We start from the raw sequence: 16127 nt of genomic DNA, 5'->3' as shown, positions 1-16127 counted from the left end.
TTTATTAGTACTACATTTTCGGGTTGAGTAGACTCACTGCTATCATTTCGGATATCATCGGGGTTGGGTCCCGGCGATATCCACTGTGGCCACCTGTGTCGGCTCCCTGCGACGTGGGTTCCGACACTGGTCTCGCTTCTTGCAATCCACACATGGTCGGTTGTTTCTCGCACAAACACAATTTGTGCAGTTTTGGTTCGGGTTAGCACAGACGCAGCAATGATTGTTACCAGGCATAGTGAACAGCACCTTGGGCGACAGATACTTCCGCCTCCGACCTCTGCTATTGGGCCCATACGGACGAAGAAACTAGATCTTATGAGTATGGGGCAAAGAGGTGACGGCCTGGCCTGCGGTGTCCGAGTAGTAGGGGCATACGCGCGTGCCAGGTTGTGTTGGGCACCCCCCATGTGGGCGACAATCCACACATCAGAATAATCCACTGGGAGCAAGAATTGTCACACCTAACACTTGTTTATGTAACCTTGGCAGAGATAACCACTATTTCTATGGTCTCACTGATGTAATATTAGTTATATATATACTCACTTGGTCAGCCGACACTACATGAAGTGGCCGTTACTTGAGGTGGGGGGGGGGGGGGGGCGACCGCAAGCGCGAGGCACTTGGCCCCATAGGGGCGAGAGTCGCGATGCCACCCCTGCTAAGTAGGCCTATCGACACACTGGCACTGACACTTGGCAACTCCAGTCACTGACCATTCAAACACTCACAGGCTTACTTGAAGATCGCCGGTGAACACACGCAATATTTGCGTTTAATGCCGTAAGGATGAGAAGAGCCGTCGGCGACGATGCTCAAGGTGACATCCAACATTCATCGACACACTGTGAAATTCTCGCTCCCACAAACTGAGTATATCCCCACCAATAACACTTTAATCAGGGAAGGCACCCCAACACACCCACGCCGCCCGGGCCTACTACTACTACTACTACTACTACTACTACTAATAATAATAATAACAATAATAATAATAATAATAATAATAATACAATTAATAAAACTTAATATAAACTACAATAATAATAATAATAATAATAATAATAATAATAATAATAATAATAATAATAATAATAATAATAATAATAATAATAATAATAATAATAATAATAATAATAATAATAATAATAATAATAACAATAATAATAATAATAATAAAGAACTATAAAGAAAAAATCAATAGTGATAAACAATATATGTATGTTGTGTTGTCAAAGTAAGAGAAACAATTGAGACCCTGCAACTATGTGTAAATGAGGCAGAAAGTCAGATCAGCAACCTGAGACTTGGTTACATATGGCAGCAGGGTCTACCATTAGACAACACATTATGCTTCCAATATATTTCCAGGCAGTGGTACCTCCCTGTTTGATAGCTGCCTACTACCTTACAAGGAGGACAGACTACCACGGGGGTAGCTATCATTCACCACAAATGATCCAGAAGAAGATATGATTATTATTACTTATCCAGAACTTCTCATTATCTAAAGTGTATTTACCAGTACATGAACAAAATTGGATGTTTTTCCTCTAAATAACACTTTGAAGTCACTTTTACTCCATGTTTGATGAATTATACTAAAAATAAAATAAATACTCTGTAATAAATAAATGAATAAATAAATACATAAAAAAATTCCTTGTAAAATAGGGAAGCAACCGTGAGACTTACCATATGGGGGCAAGTGCGGTAACCATTAAACTTAATAAAGCTTATTTACTGATAATTTTACTTATAACCATCGAGGGAATTGATTCAATGTCTGAGGCCTGATTCACCATCCGTATGTGCATTCAGTGTAATAGTGCCCATATAGAGCATATTTTGTGACTTACAAGTGATTGTATAATAAAGTGATCATTTTGCCTACGTATGGCATAATAAATCTTAAGGTTCCCCCAGTCAAATTTTAATACCCCTGCCTTAAATTGTCTCTAGATTGCATAATGTAATAAAAAAAAATTAAAACCTTCAACAGCTCAAAGTGTACGGTACCACTAAAAAAAATGGGGGATGGGTGGGGGGGGGAAGCTATCAGACTATGCTGGGCAGACTGCTACTTACTACAACAAACATGTCTTTCATGATAAAATGCAACTGAGAGCACTACTGAGGCATGGTTAGTGCGAGGAATCTGTGGGACACATGACTTGGTTTATGAATGATAATCTTGGTGCGCAATATAAGACAGTGACACAAAAATCTTGTCATCATATGATACACAGCACAGACCTTCATGTATCATCGCACAAAGCACATCACAGGTTGAGGGTTAGAGCCATAATTTAATAACCAAATTAATTAACAGACTACATATAGTTATTTGTTTAATAAAGCTAACTTACACATGGTCCATGAGTAAGCACCAAGAGGTAAGCTGGGTCATCGCCATCATCATTACTTCCCTGTTCATCGGGGATATAGGGGCACCATATGACACGGTGGTAGTCGCTCGCCTTATCGGTTCCACTGTTTACTTCCAACAACATTTCCGTGCTAGGGAAAGATGAATGCCGTGTATATTAAGTGAGCCTTGTGTTTTTATCTGCCAGAAGAAATGGGTAAATTTTCCATATACTGTATAAAATATATTTAATTCACACTGGGTATCAATTTTTTTGTTTTAGTAATACTGTACTTTCATTATCAAATGTTTCACTGGGTTACAAAATCTAATTATACAGTATCTGAGTTGATAACAGGAGTAAGTTATTGGACACACTTTAATGTTCCTTCTGTTGTTGACTCGGTAACTTCACAGACATACAACGTTCCAAACTGGTCTGTAAATGCTAAGACGACTCTGTTGCTGAGATGAGCGAAGGCCAAGTCACGTAGCATGCCTCTTATGTTTTTGACCAGTCCTCTGTTTCCAGACTTGCAATGAATAATACGCACCATTCCACTTGATTTCTGGGGAGCTGAAAAGTTTGCAGATATATTAGAAGTTTGACAAGAGACCCTAGTAAATCTATAAGTTTACATTTTAAACTGCATTTACTAATTAAAATACAGTACCCATGTTAAATAAGATGACCTTGAAGATGTTCTCATAATTCACAACATCCCATGCTCACTATTAACAACCAGTGGTCCCTCGGTTAACGAGCACAATCCGTTCTAGAAGGTTGCTCGTTAACCGAAAAACTCATTAGCCGAAACCATTGTTTCAATGGGTTTTGGGGTAATTGGTTCCAGCTCACCAAAAATTGCCTAAATTAAAAAAAAAGGTAGAAAAGTACACTTACTTTGAGGTGTGTATGTAGAAGGCTCCTGGATGATGATGACGATGATGATGATGATGGGAATTAGAAAGGGGGTGGAGGAGAAGGGAGAAGAGAAGGCATTGGGGTGGAAGAGAAGTCACCCCATGGCATCATTTCACCCATAAAATTTTAGTTCTCTTGGTGTAATTCAAGATTATTTTCTTTAAATCAACACTGCACTGCATTATATGTTGTCAATATGTAAAATTTCAAAATGACCAATAATTTGCTTGGAAACACAGAAAAAAGCATTTAGTTGAAGAGAGTCTCAAGCAAGATGTTACCTCCACTGAAAAGACACAAAGACTGACGCCTGTATGGTGTGTTGAGAGGCTGGATGGCGCGCATTAAACTAGTTTCATTACCTTCAATTATGTTCAACAATTGTTAAAATGACTAAAAAATTTAATATTAAACTTTTAAAATTATTGAATAGTATAAACTTCATGATATTTGCTAAAATGGTAAGGAATTTAAGCCCTAGAACCGATTACTGTATTGGCGGACTAATACTACAGCTGGTGGACCGCCAAATGCAAGCGGAAACATGTTGAGGTCGGCTCGTAAGAAACTCGTTAATCGTGGGATTACTCGTTAACCGAAGTTAAGAATCTTATGGAAGGTATCTCGTTAACCGAAATCTCGTTAACCGAGGCGCTCGTTAACCGAGGGACCACTGTGTGTGTGTGTGTGTGTGTGTATATATGTGTGTGTGTATATATATATATATATATATATATATATATATATATATATATATATATATATATATATATATATATATATATATATATATATATATATATATATACAGGTATATATATATACAACACAGCCACCCCTCGACTTACAATGGGGTTAGGGACCCAAATACAGGTTGTAAGTTGAATTGGTTGTAAGTCGAAGGTAATACATAGAAATTTTAAAATGGGTGTCTCTTTTTCTTCTCAGCGCCACGAGAACTCTTACTTTTACACTTGCCAGCCATTTTAAATGGAATTACAAACAAAGATTTTGTCACTAACGTCGGGACTCGAAAATACGTAATTTGAAATTTTTTGGGTAGACTGGGGCGGTCGTATGTCCGGGTGGTCGACGAAGGCTGTATATATAACCTTGATAAATCAGACCTCAATATATCGGAATTAAAAAAAATAAATAGAAGAAAATACATGTTTTAAAAATTGGGGAAGATTAATAAAAAAATCTTATTAAAAGAACAACACTTACTGAATACTGAACAGTGGTCTAATAAGATGTGCTATAGGCCTACTGAGAACTAAGACACTTGAGTATGTTAGCAGGCTGGGGCTGATCAGGTGTTGCCACATTCATCAGGTTTATTTATTGATTGATTCAGTATTATATCTCATATGATTGGCCTTTTATGGTTCATCATGATTAATATAACATCTTCAGTAATAGAGAAAAAATACAATACTGTATGTAATTTGTAATATGACTTGAAAATAAAAGGATAAGCTGCATCATAAGGCTGTTTACTCAAGATGTGTTCCTGTGAGAGCTTTCAACAGACCAGCTTACAACAGGGGTCACTATAAAACACAGTATACCTGCAGTTATTTTAGTGCCTTATATGGAGTGTACCTGTATATAAAAAAGATGTTGCAATAAAATATAATAAATATGTAGAACATAGGTGTGTACAGGTATCCCGTGATATAGCAATGGGATAGGTTATAGCAAAAAAAATAAATAAAAAAATAAAAATAAAAAAATTTAATAAATAAATCATTACAGTATAAATTAATTCATCTACATATGAGCCTCCCACCCCCCCCCTCCCACATCATAAGGGTTATTCGCGCCAATAATTGTGTTTAAAGTTTTTCCAACTACAAACATTCATAACTTTGTTGTTTTTGGAGATAAAGCATTAATTTTTGATGCATTTTGAAGCTTAGGGACTATACTTGCAGATGGTAGGTAGTGCATCATGAAGTAATGTACTGGGTTGTTGCAATGTTGACTTGAAGCAACAAAACTCACACCTGCTTATGGCTTTCTTTTACCTTAATTGATATCAGAGTGTAGATCCTGCCACAACAAAGGAGAACTGAGGGAGAGAGGGAGAGGGATTCCACCTCATTGGTTGGAGGGACCATGACGTAGATAGCAGACGCTCACTGTCATTGGCCGAGACAGTGAAGGAGGCTGCAGACCAGCGGCTCTGATTGACCGCCCACTCCTCTCACTCACTCACTGACGGGATGAGAGCACCCGACGACGTGAAAGCCAAGCCCATACTTTCCCGTCTGCCACAAATCGATGTTTTACCCTTTTTCAATGGGCTTTCAACCTTATTTATAGTCTAGTAAGGAGATCTTATCAACTACCATCGTACAGAGCTAGGCCGAAAATAGTGCTTTCCAAGAAAAAGAGAGGTTTTGCCCGGATGGCCCGAATGAACCTTACGATGTGGGGGGCCTCATATACTGTACTCTTTCATTCTTAAGTCCTCCAATTTTCCATTAATGTGGGATTCCATTACAGAATATACTTTTAAGGGGTCATTCACAATATAACTTTTTATTAGCTATGGTCAAGAGTATTATTCTTCTGATGAGCTACTACTGTACTACTATACTGTACAATCTAAGACAAAAGTCGTGTCGCAGTTTTGTCCGAAGATTAAATACAACTCGGGAAACATTATGAGAGCTCCCTACTACAAGGCAGACCGCACCAAAAGTTTGAGCCCTTCTGCATATGTTTTCACCAAATTTCACGACACGACTTTTGTCTTTCATTGTACTGTACATACAACTGCAATTGCCAAGGTGTTATCACATATCTATCTACCAACCTTTAATAGCATAGGCTAAGTAGTCTCCAGTGCAGTGTTGAACAACCAAACTGCCAGAGAGGTAATGATGGTCCCAAGGATAATTGGTAATGTTACGGGTTGTGATTGCCGACGACCCAGAGGTGTGATCCGTGATTCCGACCTCCACTTTCACCTCTGAACTAAACAGCGCACTGCTACACTGCTCATCATTCCCTCGAAATGAACTGAGGAAAAATAATGTTATATATAAAAAATGAACAACTTAAGATACACAGTACTGTATATGATTACAAGGGTTTTGAAACACAGTATGAGACAATCCATTTGACATTTTGCAGAAAACGAGCAAGGAAAGGAAGAGGGTGTACAGTATGTCCTAAGGAGTAGTGGAAACTGAAAGAACAGAATGTAAAGGAACCAAATTTGTTTTCATCTTTTTTATCCATGTTGTATTAGGCAAGAACAGCTTGAAGACAGTAGGTAGGATAGCCCTTCAACGGGAACATCAGCCATTGTAAAGAAAAAATAAAAGGATAGTTTGTGCTGCCACCAATAAAAAGCATGCAAAAAAAAAATAATAAAAAGTTTAAGCTAAATAAACAGTTTTGCAGCCAAGAAAAAGATACAGTGACCTACAGGATCCACCTGCCTCAACTCTCCCTACCAGAGACATAACTGGAGGCAGGATCAATGCCCTGTATGACCAGTATAAAGGCTGCACAAACAGCTCCAGCTACCTGCCCAGGTTTATGAAGCAAACTCTAGCTTTAGTTCAGTGGTTGATGCAGGAGTGTGAAAAGCAACAGGTAAATTAAGGTGAAACATTAAATAATTTACAGAACATGAACCCATCAGTCTATAAATCATGAGCTCATATATCAATTCTCAAATCAAATAAATGATGAACAATAATGTGACTTAAAGAGCTCACACAATCATTCATGGAGTTGGGCGAGTCATTTTTTTTCTTTGTTTGAAAGGCCAGCCGGGCTAGTGCATTAGTAGATTTGTTTACTATATACTCTGAGCAGAAGTCAGTGGCACGCTGACCCAGCCTGACTAGCCAATGAACCTAGACACCTTGGCTTTGGCTGCATGTGTTATTTACAGGGTCATCTCAGTTAATGACCAGGAGAGAGAGACCAAAGAACCAGATCATAAAGCAGTTATTTGGAACCTATAACCTAAGTCCACATTATAGCATTGTCATTATGGGGGTTAGGTTCTAAAACACTTCACAAAATCACAATTTTGATAAGATAATGACCACATTTTGTTGCAATGTCAGGGTTCTACACTGTTCCTTAGTCACAGACACATCAATAAGTCCACTCTTATGCTTACATTATCTAAGAGGAGAAGAGTGAGTCAGGTTTTAAGGCTGTATTAAAGGGTATAGCTGTACTAAATATCCATGATCTTTTCATTTTTTACAATATGTTTGGTATCTACAAGAGTTAAGTTGGACTTACAAACAAGCCTCAGGAAAGTAACTCGTTCGTAAGTAGAGGAGCACCTGTACTCTCTGATGGGCGGAGGTGGTGGAGCGAGTGTGTGGTGGGTTGGAGTGGAGGAGGAGGGTGGCTAGTCACCGAGACCCGGCAGGTGGCTCCTCCTCCCGGTTTAAAACCTCCATTTGCGAAGCAAGGCTAATGGTCTTATGTTGCTTCTTCACAACACTAGCATCAATAGCATTTGATGGGCACTTGGAGGCCATTTCAAATGGTTAGAGTACAGTATTTAAAGCAAAAACACTTATACACGCACAAATGATGTGGAAGCGTGGCTTGGCGTCAGTGACGTTCCGCTAGTGAGAGGTAGCGCGCCGAGCCAAGAGAGCGTGGCGCAGCCAGACGAGAGATGGTGATGCGCCGTAAAAAGTAGTCCATGACGACGCAAACACGACATTAAATTCAGTCGTCGGGATGTTAAACAAATTATTGGTATCTGAAGAGTAGCGATGTACCGAAACAGCGTTAAGCGGGGCGACATTATACGAGGACTTACTGTACTGAATCAATAAATAAATAAACCTGATGAATGCAGCAACACCTTATCAGCCCCAGCCTGCTTACATACTCAAGTGTATTAGTTCTCAGTAAGCCTATAGCAAATCTTATTAGACCACTGTTCAGTATTCAGTAAGTGTTGTTCATTTAATAAGATTTTTATTAATCCTCCCCATTTCTTTTCTTCTTCGTTTTTGTATTTTTGGTGATCAGAGCATCTCAGTCTGAAAAAAGCGAATTCCGATTCATTGAAGTCCAATTTAATGAGGTTTTACTGGTATTTAGAAAGTTCCACAAACATGTAAACTATTTTTAGACATAATTGCTACATTTTCGATTTTTTTTCAAATACAATTGTAATTCTAATGATAGGCCCATAAACTGTACTCTGTAATATTAACCTTAATGTAGTTGGTACATAAACAGCAGTAACAAAAACATATAAACAACAATAATGAAAATATAAAAATTGCAAAAAATTTTTAAGTTAAGAGTGAACAATGCATTGCAATCTCCACTGACTTTTGCCTTAGCAATGCAGCAGTGTCCCTACCAGAGGTGCTTCACACCATGGACCTTCTGTCCTCCACTTGCTCCCGACACAGCTTTGCTATAACCTTTAATAACAGAGCACGGACTGGCTGAGTAAAGTCTGTGATCTGAACCCCATCGAGACTGTATGGGCCAACATGGTTAATTCATGGGAGCCACAGCAGGGGAGGACCGGGCAGCAACTCCTACAGCACACCCTGGCAGGACTGGAGGCAGTGAGAAGGAGACCGTATATGTGGTTTACAACATGGTGTCTTCAGTGTTGCATCGTTTCCGCCAAGTCATTGATAGGAAGGGGAGCTGGACTGGATATAACATAGTGTACTTGAACCAATTTTACCAATTGGAACATAGATCACACTTCGAAACTGTGTGTCAGTCAGAAGGGAGTGTCCACATCGTGTTTTCTGTTCTCCTTCAAATTTCTTTAGTTGCCTGTAATATGTAAAGTTAATATCTCAAATGTGGCACTTGATTCTACGAAGAGGTTACCAATGAAAGATGACACTGATGATGAGTAAGAATGAGAGGAAAAATTTACTTGAGCACCTCACTGCTGCCGCACTGCTGTCTGGAACCATCACCAACCCCTCACATAAGACAACGTATATTTGGTGTAGTTCAAAGAGGATGCCATAGAATGGATTGTTCACATGATCGAGGGGTCTAGCAGACAGTGCCGTGCGGAGTAGGTGTGGGGAAGCATTTTGTTTGTGCTCGCAAATATATTGGTTCTCGTCATTCAATTTAGGTTGAAATAATTATTAATGGTATTCATTGGTTGTTCCTGACAGTGCTGGCAACATGGCAATCTAGGCATGAAACATGCCCTTTAAACCACCGAGTGAAGCTTAAACTATGAGCCCGGTAGTTCCACCATGTGTGTTCGTGCATGTCTCTCTGTCGTTGCCACTTAACCAGGTTGGGCAAAACTGCCTGGCACAGGAGTTTTGTCAGGAACTGTACAATAAAAAAATATGGAATAAAATACACATATTACCCAAAATTATAAGTTGAAAAATACTTTATACCTTATGATAATTCAGCTTTTTTTTTCAGTTTCTGTATGTACCTGTAGGATTGTATAAATATGTAAGCGAGTTAAAAAATAATGAATATCTACCCGAAATTATGAGTTGAAAACTAACCACAACTTAAAATACAGCTCACAGGTGGGGAATGGCTGGATATTTCCCCACTCAGCCCAGGAATTACTTGGCATTCATTCTAAATAATTTGTTCCAGAAAATAACCATTTTTTTTAAGTGGTTCGGACACCAGATCAATAGTCCCATACCTGCATCAACTGCGTGCATTAGAGCTTAAATGTAAGAAGAGTGTAAGTTTAAGACTCCAAAAAGTGTGGAATATTGTTAAAAAACCACAGCTGGTTCTTTACTGTATTAGTTACCAGTTAAATCGAAAAGTAATTGCCAACAGCAAAATGACATTATGACAAAAATTAAGAAAAACTTACATAGTTTGTCCTTGTTCAGTGGTTTTCATCAGAGCCTGCAGCATAGATGCACCTTCTTTGTAGCCCGCAGCTTCCATTCTGTTGGTAAAAATATCATTACTCAACAAGAGGTCAATGTTAACATGAACAACACTGCAATTTACCATTGTATCACATTCCAGGTCAAATATAAAGTGTAGGTTCAGGAAAGTTTGAGGATATGAGGATCAAGTTTCTGTTTTGGGACTTGGGTGAAAAGTTTTCAAGAGAATGAAAAGAATTCATCAGTGGTATTCATAGATCTAGATAAAGTACTGTGCAGTGTTACGACCAGACCTTCATCGGGCCGTAGTCTCATCACTAATCGGCACTTCGCCTGGTAACTGTCCCGTCAACCAACCTGTCCAGGCCATACAGGAGGGTGATTCATCACTATTTTGCCCATTCTCGCAATTTCACCTCCTACCTAAACCACGGTTCTCAGTTGCTTCACCTACTCAATAGCCTTCGACGATTTCTCCTGCCCAAGTGGAGGTAGTACACCTTCAGCTACTGCCCTGGCTGGTTACTCCTATTCCCAAGGCTGCACTACTCCTCTGGGATACCTGCAGTACAACTTGACTTACTTCTCCCCAGCTATCACGAGTACCAGGACGGCTGGACCTCTGCTTTCACGAGGACCATCAGACCTTAAGTAGAATTCCACGTTCACACTTTCTTCCATTGTGTTCCCATTCCCGTATGTTGTTTAGGTTAGACTTGTACGTAGGTTTGGTTAGGATTTAGTTGATTATTTTGTGTGTTAGGAGTCAGGTTCTTATTCTATGTGCACCATGTTTATATGTCTTTGTATTTTGTAGGAAGTAAATGTATATAATTTTATTCCCCCTTTACTTTCACCTGAGGAGAGGGTTATCGATTCGAGTCCTATGCTTGTTCTGTAAGTGTTTTGAACTTCTGTGAGCAGTTAACTTTGTTACGGTTGTGAATCGTTGGACCCAGGTCAGGATATTCGCCGCATATTCATACATGCTCACAACAAGGGACGTAAGAGAACGAACGAACACACAATTTGAGCAACAGTGTAGGGGCAACAGGTGCTCTGACTTTATTCTTTTTAAAATTCAATATCTTCCTTATTATTAATTTGCAACAGAAGTGTGTACAGAAAGTGTATAAAAAAGTGTATAAAAAAGTGGTCATAGAAAAAAATAGTTGTAAAGATTGAGTGAAGTGAATTTCCGGAATTCTTTGGTTGCTGTAATCTGCACAATTACCGAATTTTCTAGGTACAATGTAATGAAAAAATTTTCTCATAAGTCCAAAAATTGCACATTACAGTAGTTCTCAAAACCAGAAAATTTTCCCCGTCCCCGGAATTTTCCGGTACTACCGAAAAAATTTTCTCGGAATTTCGGGAAAATGTACCCAATCTTCATCTCTCAAACTCAGAAAAAATCTCCCCATCCCCGGAATTTTCTGGAACTTTCTGGGTATAGGGAAAATTTTCTTGGAATTTTCCAGAAAATGTGCCCCTCGGAAAATTGTGCCCAAAGCCAGAATTTTCGCTTTCGGAACGATTTTACGAGAAAATTTAAATTCCGGCTATTGGAGTTTCAGGTTTGAGGGAGCCCAGCTAATAGAGACATTACTGTACACTACTGTACCATTGAAAGTAACTTCGTTGAAGCATCATGGTGTAATTTATGATTCTTGTGGACGTGAGAGTACGCTCGGACAGAGTGGGTCAGTTGTAAACAAACAGATAATACGCGGTGACTCGGCAGATTTTTCGGAGGAGTATTTACAGTTAATAATTACTTTCTTCGTGTAGAGACATCGATAATTATTTGGACCTAAACTGTTGCTAGTTTGGCAAGCAATTTTGGTTCCATTTTGCTCAATATTTGATGCTTAATGCAATGGAGACAGTTTCTTTTTGTGGTAACACTAAGAAAATGTGTTTTTCAACTTCTGAGTTGAGAATCACAAAGTAAAAACACGCTTTTTTTTTACATTACTATGACAGTTTTCCATTGAAGAGCAACATATATTGACGAAACTGAAACCGACCTAACTTAACCTAACCTTAGCCACGTGTTGTCACGCAGTGAAGTCACTAGGTGGCCGGTACGGAGAATGATAAAACATTCAGAGGGGCTGAGATAATACAATCTTCAGTCTATAACATTCCCCACAGACAAAATTGACTTCCATAACAAAAATCATCACTTTCAGGTACAGTATAATTAAAAAAATCCGGATGCCAGAAATCCGGACCACTTGAGAATCCGGACTTTTCGAAAACTAACTTTTTTTTTTTTTTTTAGCTGTGTTTTGTGTGTATGTGCACATGCATGCCACAGCTGCACAGCGACAACAAGCGACCACGCAGTCGCCACTTTAAAACGAGCAATCAAACTGTGACAACGTATGTAATTTTAAAACCTACTCTTTCCATTTACAGAGTACTGTACAAGCCCATAATAATGGCTCCTAAAGTAGATAAACTTCGTTGTGTGAAGAGAAAGAAGAACACTAAGAAACTAGAACGTGGTGTGAGCACTACTTTTCTAATGGAAACATACGACATTGGAAAGTCTACAATTTATGATATAAAAAAGGCAAAGAATAAAATTCTACAATAAACAGCTTTTCCTTTAAAACTGCTCATTTTGATAAATGAGGCATGCTATATTTGCTAATGAATAAACTATCAAACTGTACCTGTTCATCTCTTCTTTATTCCTCCTTAAATTTGAATTTTAAAAGTACTGCCTGAGAATCCGGAAAATCCGAAAATCCGGACCGACCCAATCCCCAAGCAGTCCGGATTTTTGGACTTCACTGTATTAATAATTTCCACAATTTAGGTTTCAGTTTCCTCAATATTTTTTGCTTTACTTTTCAAAGGAAAACAGTCATAGAAACGAAAAAAAAATGCATCTTTTTTACTTCGTGATTCTCAACTAAGAAGTTGAAAAAAAAAAATTAGTGTTTCCACAAAAAATTACTATCTCCATTACATTAATCATCAAATATTAAGAAAATGAGACCAAAATTGTCTGCCAAACTAGCAAGTCAAGGTCTAAATATTAGCCAAGACATCATTTTAGTGTCATATGATCAGTTTTCACTGTGCTTTACCCCACAATTTCCCCTAATCCTTCATGACCTGCCCACTACAGGTGATTTAAGATCATAGACACAGAAAAACAAAAACAAAAATTTTAATTAAAATAAAAAGTTGTCACCTCTTAAAATAATTCCGCTAATATACTATCGGTGACCTTAGGTGGTTTGGTAATTATGGAGGATGTTTTTGGAGTTTTGTACACTGATTACTAACATTTCTAATAATTATCTTGGGCAAATGCTTAGTTTTCTAGATATAGGTAAGTTAATACAGTATATAGGTTAGGTTAGGTTAGGTTTGCAAAAGATTTCAGCTCTTTTTATATTTTTTCCCCAACATTATACAATATCCTCTAATAAAATCAGTGAAAACTGGGCATTTTTAAACTCATATTCACTGAAAACAGCGGACGGTCGTGTTCTAAATAATTACCGAATTACCAGAGATAAGGTCCAATTCCTGGTTAAATTCACAGCTCGGTGGTTCACATTCACAAAAGATAGAAACTCCAGAGACACACAAATTTGCTACAGTCAACTTAGTGGACTAATTTCAGTGACCTAACCTGTACATCAAAAATAAACCGATAAAATGAGGTAAATTTTCACTTGTTGCCACTATACAAAATCGAAGTTGAAACTGTTTTGCCGATGGTTTTTTATCTGTTATGAACGAATTTGAACCTCATTTCTGGAGCAGTTCAATAGTTTGAGATAAGCCCCTCCCCCCCCCCCTCCCACCTGAGAATCTAGAAACTTGCTATAAAAATCAAGGTAAAGTGTTAAAAACCAACAGAAAAACAATTTTGCACGTATCGTAATGTAATCTAACCTAACCGGGGTTTCGCTCCATAGTCGTTCAACGTTCTGGGTTTGTACCGCCACGTACGATCATACAAAATAAAATACATCACTTATATGTCATTTACACCAGAAATTCCATTGAAGAAAGATGTCTAATTACAACTACAAATTATCAGATTCATTTAGTAGCAACAAGTGAAATACCTAAAATAAGATACATACACCAATTTGCATTACTCTAGAGGTGACAAAAGACTTTAATGAAAAGGAAAAAATGTTTTATATCACAATGCTTTATATATGTGAGTCATATTATATCAACACTATACATCTCTATACTCCATTACATTATTTTCTAGTGGGGAATAAACAGAGACATGTAATATTTAAACATATAATGGGTTACTGAGTTTAACTATAGCAAATATGACTTAACATTAACTAATACCACACATCTATCAAGTACTTAACACACAGTATAAACTTAACACTGGTTTAATAACTATCCATTAGTGTTCACCTTCACCCCAGGCATCAAATACCCAGTACTTATTATTACCCACATAACCATTATCTTACTTGAAACAGAGGTGAATATGATTAATAAAACCAATAAATACTACTCGTTCCACCAAGACTTTTTTTTAAATTAAGATACAAGTTGTCAGACCTGGTGGACCTGGTGTGGCCGGTCTAAACACTAGAGGCTGTGTAAGGCGTCACTATACTCTACACCTTTTACAACATTCCTTAACTAATATATCATATCTCTGTTTATAACTATTAGGAAGCTAGAGAGTTATTTATATACAATATTATAACGGACCTTTTGGCTTTAAGTACACTCATTCACCAAGACACTTGAGAGCAATACAAACACTGTCTTCTGGTGTAAGGGAAAGTTTTCGTGTAGTAGTTAACCTTTATTTACTCTATCTCAACTCTCTTTGTCAGTAATAAATCTACTATAGAAAGTTCTAGAATATTAATTTATCATCAAGAATGTGAAAAAATTGGTGATTTGATTTGTTATATTAAATATACTTATAAAAGTTTACTTCACTTCATTATGGATATGAAAATTGTTCAATGGAGTATTGTCAAAGTTCAGTACAATGGTCTAACTAGTTAACACAATTGGTTCTCATCAGTGTTGAATTTAGGCCTAAGCTAAGTATTCTTCAGGCTGCATCAGGCCTTACAATGCAGGTAATTTCACCACCTCTATAGAAGTAATTTTTTTTTTTACAAAATGTGAATTTTTATTGCAGTGCTTAATCGTTTTACCTACTTTTTTATTTTGTTTAAAGTCTAGTGTTAACGGTTCCATATAGTACACCAGTTGTGAAAAATAGGAATTCTTGTTGTTGATATTCATAGAATAATTGTCACCAAGGTTGTTGAATCCACCTGTGTGATACGTGTGCAATACCAGTGACGTACTGCCATGTGAGTCATGTGGCATATCAGCTACAATCAATATCCTAACATCAGCACTGTAGCTACACGAGAAGCACCTGTATCACCCATTAAAGCAAGCTTTTATCTTCTCCAAGTTTCTATTGTAGGTCTACATGAAATAAACATACAATCTTATAATTTTCAATGATTAATTAAGATAAGACACCAGATTAGAATAAGTGATATATATATATACTTTTATAGATAGATCCCTATCCTTTAATTACCGACCAATCAGTTTAACATCAATTGTTGTCAAATTACTGGAAGCAATCATTTCAAACTATTCAAAATCACCTGGAGAAGCACAAGTTGATCAATGATTCCCAACATGGCTTTACAAGCGGGCGTTCATGTCTAACTAATCTGTTAAAAAATGTCATCTGTTTTCGAATCAGTGGACGAGGGGCACAATTATGATGAGGTATATCTCGACTTTAGCAAAGCCTTCGACAGAGTCCCCCACGAAAGACTAATAAGAAAAGTGGAGGCTCATGGCATTAAAGGAGATATTCTAAAATGGATTAGGGCATGGTTACAGGACAGGAAACGGCGAGTGAGCATTAACGGCACTAAATCCCATTGAAGCAACGTCACGAGTGGAGTTC

The 16127-nt window shown here is 37.8% G+C and overlaps 1 protein-coding gene across 3 annotated transcripts in view; it reads right to left on the bottom strand.

The window, feature by feature from the left end:
* Positions 1-14964, bottom strand: part of LOC121854148 (enhancer of mRNA-decapping protein 4-like) — a 64489-nt gene extending 49525 nt beyond the window's left edge. Inside the window, exons 1-5 of one of the 3 annotated variants that reach the window (XM_042348574.1) lie at positions 14885-14964; positions 10141-10218; positions 6121-6326; positions 2750-2948; positions 2373-2523 (exon numbers count right to left, since the gene is read on the bottom strand). In XM_042348574.1, coding sequence (XP_042204508.1) covers positions 2373-2523; positions 2750-2948; positions 6121-6326; positions 10141-10218; positions 14885-14907 — 657 coding nt within the window. In that variant the 5' untranslated portion in view covers positions 14908-14964. Of the gene's footprint in view, positions 1-2372; positions 2524-2749; positions 2949-6120; positions 6327-10140; positions 10219-14637; positions 14767-14884 lie in introns of those variants that run through there. The other 2 variants (XM_042348576.1, XM_042348575.1) reach the window with 2 other exon arrangements.
* Between the last annotated feature and the right edge of the window lie 1163 nt (positions 14965-16127).

Source organism: Homarus americanus, unplaced genomic scaffold (assembly GCF_018991925.1).
Source record: "Homarus americanus isolate GMGI-L3 unplaced genomic scaffold, GMGI_Hamer_2.0 scaffold24277, whole genome shotgun sequence".
NCBI classification, from domain to species: Eukaryota; Metazoa; Arthropoda; class Malacostraca; order Decapoda; family Nephropidae; genus Homarus; species Homarus americanus.
This window is presented reverse-complemented; position numbering and strand designations above follow the sequence as displayed.